This window comes from Cebus imitator, unplaced genomic scaffold (genome assembly GCF_001604975.1).
Source record: "Cebus imitator isolate Cc_AM_T3 unplaced genomic scaffold, Cebus_imitator-1.0 Scaffold234, whole genome shotgun sequence".
NCBI lineage: Eukaryota > Metazoa > Chordata > Mammalia > Primates > Cebidae > Cebus > Cebus imitator.
In genome coordinates, this window is record NW_016107549.1 from 2,463,802 (window position 1) to 2,468,025 (window position 4,224).

General features: G+C 49.2%; 1 protein-coding gene across 1 annotated transcript in view; it reads left to right on the plus strand.

The window, feature by feature from the left end:
- Positions 1–818: 818 nt before the first annotated feature.
- LOC108282061 (zinc finger protein 433) overlaps positions 819–4,224 on the plus strand; it is a 20,311-nt gene continuing 16,905 nt past the window's right edge. Inside the window, exon 1 of the mRNA XM_037727588.1 lies at positions 819–996. Within this exon, the coding sequence (XP_037583516.1) occupies positions 994–996 (3 nt within the window). The 5' untranslated portion in view covers positions 819–993. The remainder of the gene's footprint in view (positions 997–4,224) is intronic.

The following is a 4,224-nucleotide window of genomic DNA, read 5'->3' on the forward strand; positions in this document are numbered from 1 at the left end:
TGAGAAGGAGTCTCACTCTGTAGCCAGGCTGGAGTGCAATGGTGCTATCTCGGCTCACTGCAACCTGCACCTCCCGGGTTCAAGCGATTCTCCTGTCTCAGCCTCCCGAGCACACCGCCACACTCGGCTAATTTTTTGTATTTTTAGTAGAGACGGGGTTGCACTGTGTTTGCCAGGCTGGTCTTGATCTCCTGAGCTGAGGCGATCCACCCACCTCGGCCTCCCAAAGTGCTAGGATTACAGACGTGAGCCACCTCGCCCGCCCAGCAAGGCTAATCTTTGTATCTTTTGTAGAGACGGGGTTTTGCTATGTTGCCCAGGCTGTTCTCACGTTCCTAAGCTCAAGCAATCTGCCTGCCTTGGCTTCTCAAAGTGGTATGGTTATAGGCATGAGCTACAAGCCGGACAAGAAAGTTTCAACAGTACCCTACGGCAGGGGTCCCCAACCCCGGCTATGTCTCCTGTCAGAGCAGCAGAGGCATTAGTGTGTCACAGGAGCCTGAACCCTATTGTGAGCTCCGCATGCGAGGGATCTAGGTTGGGCTTTCCTTATGATAATCAAATGTCTGATGATCTAAGGTGGAACAGTTTCATTCCGAAACCATCTGCCCCTTAGAAAAACTGTCTTCCAAAGAAACCGGTCTCTGCTGCTAAAAAGGTTAGAGACCTCTGGCTTAAAGAATCTGTCGCTGGATCCGGTCACACCGGTTCTGCAAAACCCCGTTTCCAAGGGCTTCTGCTGTCACTCAGGGCTGATGGGGCGGGGCCAGACACTTCATCCAATCCGGGCTGCTGGGGCGGGGCCTTACCAGCTGCCCATCGGGGAGTGAGGAGGCTCCGCTTTTCTCACACCGTGGCTCCGGGCAGCGCTCTGAGGTTGGGAGTCCGGCTTTCCCCTCCCAGAGGGTCCAGGTACCTCTGCCATAGCTTCTGTCACTCTGTCGCCTATGCTGTGACTTGCACTGGTCGTGGGAGCCACCTGAAAGGCAAGAAATGGTAAGCGTGCGGGCCAGGGGTCTGGAGACGGGGGAGGGGCTGGTTGGAACCGGCCGGAACCGGCTGTGGCAGAGCCCGGGCCTCCCCGCGGCGACTCGGGGTTCTGGGACCCAAGTCCCCCTGGCACAGCTCGGCCCTCGGTCCCCTTGGCCTCAGGGTGGGGCTTGGCCGGCAGCTGGGACCCCAGGCGTCCTGTCCCGCCCCTGCGCGGCGACTGCGACCCGGTCTCCTGAGCCCTCTCTGGGCAGCTCCACGCCCGCTGCCCCGAGTCTCCCCAGATTGTGCGGGGACCACCGGGGGGTCATGGTGGGATCCTACCTCGGATGTGGGGTTTGTGTAGGAGGAGCAGTAGGCTGTGGGGTCCCCAGTACCTCCTTTCTCTTGTTAAAAATTAAAGTGAGACACGTTAATAAGTAGAGTTTTGCTTCTCAGAATACGATTTTTAAAAAATATATTAAGAGTTCCTTTGAGAGCTCTGAATAATATAACACCCAGTCATTGTAATTTGTAATTACAAATTACTCGAAATTTGTTAACAGAAAAAGCTGAACTGTTTAAAATAACTTAAAGTTTATTCATCTGGGCGCGGTGGCTCACATCTGTAATCCCAGCACTTTGAGAGGCCGAGGCGGGCGGAATATGAGGTCAGGCGTTCAAGACCAGCCTGACCAACATAGTGAAACCCCGTCTCTACTAAAAATATAAAAATTTGCCGGGCGTGGTGGCGGGCGCCTGTAATCTTAGCTACTCAGGAGGCTGAGGCAGGAGAATTGCTTGAACCCGGGAGGCGGAGGTTGCAGTGAACCGAGATCGGGCCACTGCACTCCAGCCTAGGCGACAGAGCTGAATAGGAGAGACCTCGGCTGAGGAAAGCACAACCTCAGAAAGCCTGGAGTAAGTGGTCCCAATGTGGCTTATAACAGTTTGGTTTTGTTCACATTCGAGAGAGACAGGAATTGCAGGGAAAATCATGAATCAACGCCTGGAAGGTGTAAGTTCCTTTGGCGGAAAGGGCGGGACTTGTGGAAGGGGGATTAGGAGGTACAGGTGGTAGAGGGATTCTGTAGGTGTACGTTGGTTGAGAGTGTGAAGCTTTGTCTAAAATTTCAAGGTGGTAGGAAGGAATGCTTAAGTGAAGAGCCCGGCCAAAAATTTTATATTCTGCTTCTGAACATTTCACAGGAGGGGAAAGCCAAGAATCACTACCAGATACTTCACTGAAATAAACCTTTGTGTCTCCTTTTATCTTTCCTAGGCACAGACACTTTAGCAGCATTTCTTGATTTTGAGGTTCCCCCTTGGAGATTTTACAAGGTTATGTGACAAATGATTCCTGTCCTCTGGATGCTGTCAGACTAGTGAGGGGAGAAAACTATTCTTAAGGACTGGTAAATCCACTCCCAACAAAATGTAACAATAACCTGTAAATGAAAACTGCCCAGGTGCGATGGCTCACACCTATAATCCCAGCACTTTGGGAGGCTGAGGTGGGTGGATCACTTGAGGCCAGGAGTTTGAGACCAGCCTGGCCAACATGGTGAAACCCTGGCTCTACTAGAAATACAAAAGAAATTAGCCAGATGTGGTGACACACACCTGCAGTCGCAGCTACTCCGGAGGCTGAGGCACAAGAATTGCTTGAACTTGGGAGGTGGATTCTGCAATGAGCAGAGATCATACCACTGTACTCCAGCCTGGGCAACTGAGCAAGACTCTGTCTCAAGAAAAGAAAAAAAAAAAAAAAAAAAACAGAAAATGCATTTGGGGCACATGGAGGGACAGTGCAGTGTTGTTGGAAAATAGTCATGCAGCACTTTCAGTGAGCAGGATGGGCACAGAGAAATGGCCTGTGCTGACACTTAGTCACACATCACTGTGTTCCAGTCAGCACTGCCCCTCTGTAGGCTTGTCTTTTTGTAAAGAATTGTTCACTTATTGCAGCTTCAGGTTTTTTATTAATGTAAATTGCATTTTTTCACTAGAGCTTACAATGTTAGAAAATTTTATGCACAGGCTAGAAGGAGGTAGATTTCAGAAAAAAAGATGGCTAGTCACTGGCTCATGCCTGTAATCCCAACACTTTGGGAGGCTAAGGAACTTGGGGAGTTCAAGACCAACCTGGCCAACATAGTGAAATCCTCTCTCTACTAAAAATAGAAAAATTAGCCGGGAATAGTGGTGCATGCCTGTAATCCCAGCTGCTTGGGAAGCTGAGGCACGAGAATTGCTTGAACCCGGGAGGCAGAGGCTGCAGTGAGCTAAGATTGCACCACTGCACTCCACCCTGGGCTACAGATTGAGTCTCCATCTTAAAATAAATAAATAAATAAATAAATAAATAAATAAATAAATCACTGTTTAGTCTTATATTCCATTTATTATTTATTTTTCTTCCCTAGGAGCAGTGTAGTACATTTCTCAGGTCTATCCTTTTGTTGTGGGATTTCCAATTGAGTTATAGGGACTAATTTTAGGAATGCTACTGGAGAAAAATAGGGAAAGATTACTATTATAACTGGAGAAAAAGGAAATAATTTCTACAAGAAAGTATGGTAGATAGATTGGTGAATACGAAGAGTACCCAAAATAACATTTCTTCTCCTTTGCAGGATGGAGGACTTTTTTCTTCTTTTTTTTTTTTTTTGGAGACAGAGTCTCAGAGTCTCACTTTGTTGCCCAGGCTGGAGTGCAATGGCGTGATCTAGGCTCACCACACCCTTTGCCTCATGGGTTCAAGTGATTCTCCTGCCTCCACCTCCTGAGTAGCTGGGACTACAGGCGTGCACCACCATGCCCGACTAATTTTTGTTTTTTTAGTAGAGACAGGGTTTCACTATGTTGGCCAGGCTGGTCTCAAACTCCTGACCTCGTGATCTGCCTGCCTCAGCCTCCCAGAGTGCTAGGATTACAGGCATGAGCCACTGCTCCCGGCCTGGAGGATGTTTTTTTCCAAAAAGGGTCTTGCTGTCACTCAGGCTGGAGTATACTGCTGTGATTATAGCTCACTGCAGCCGTGACCTCCTGGGCTCAAGCAGTCATCCTACCTGAGCCTCCCCAGTAGCTGGGACCACAGGTACATGCCACTCTGTACAGTGGCGCGATCTTGGCTCCCTGCAACCTCTACCTCCTGGGTCCAAGTGATTCTCGTGCCTCAGGCTCCCAAGTAGCTGGGAATACAGCTGCTTGCCACCACATCCAGCTAATTTTTTTTTTTTTTTTTTTTTTTTT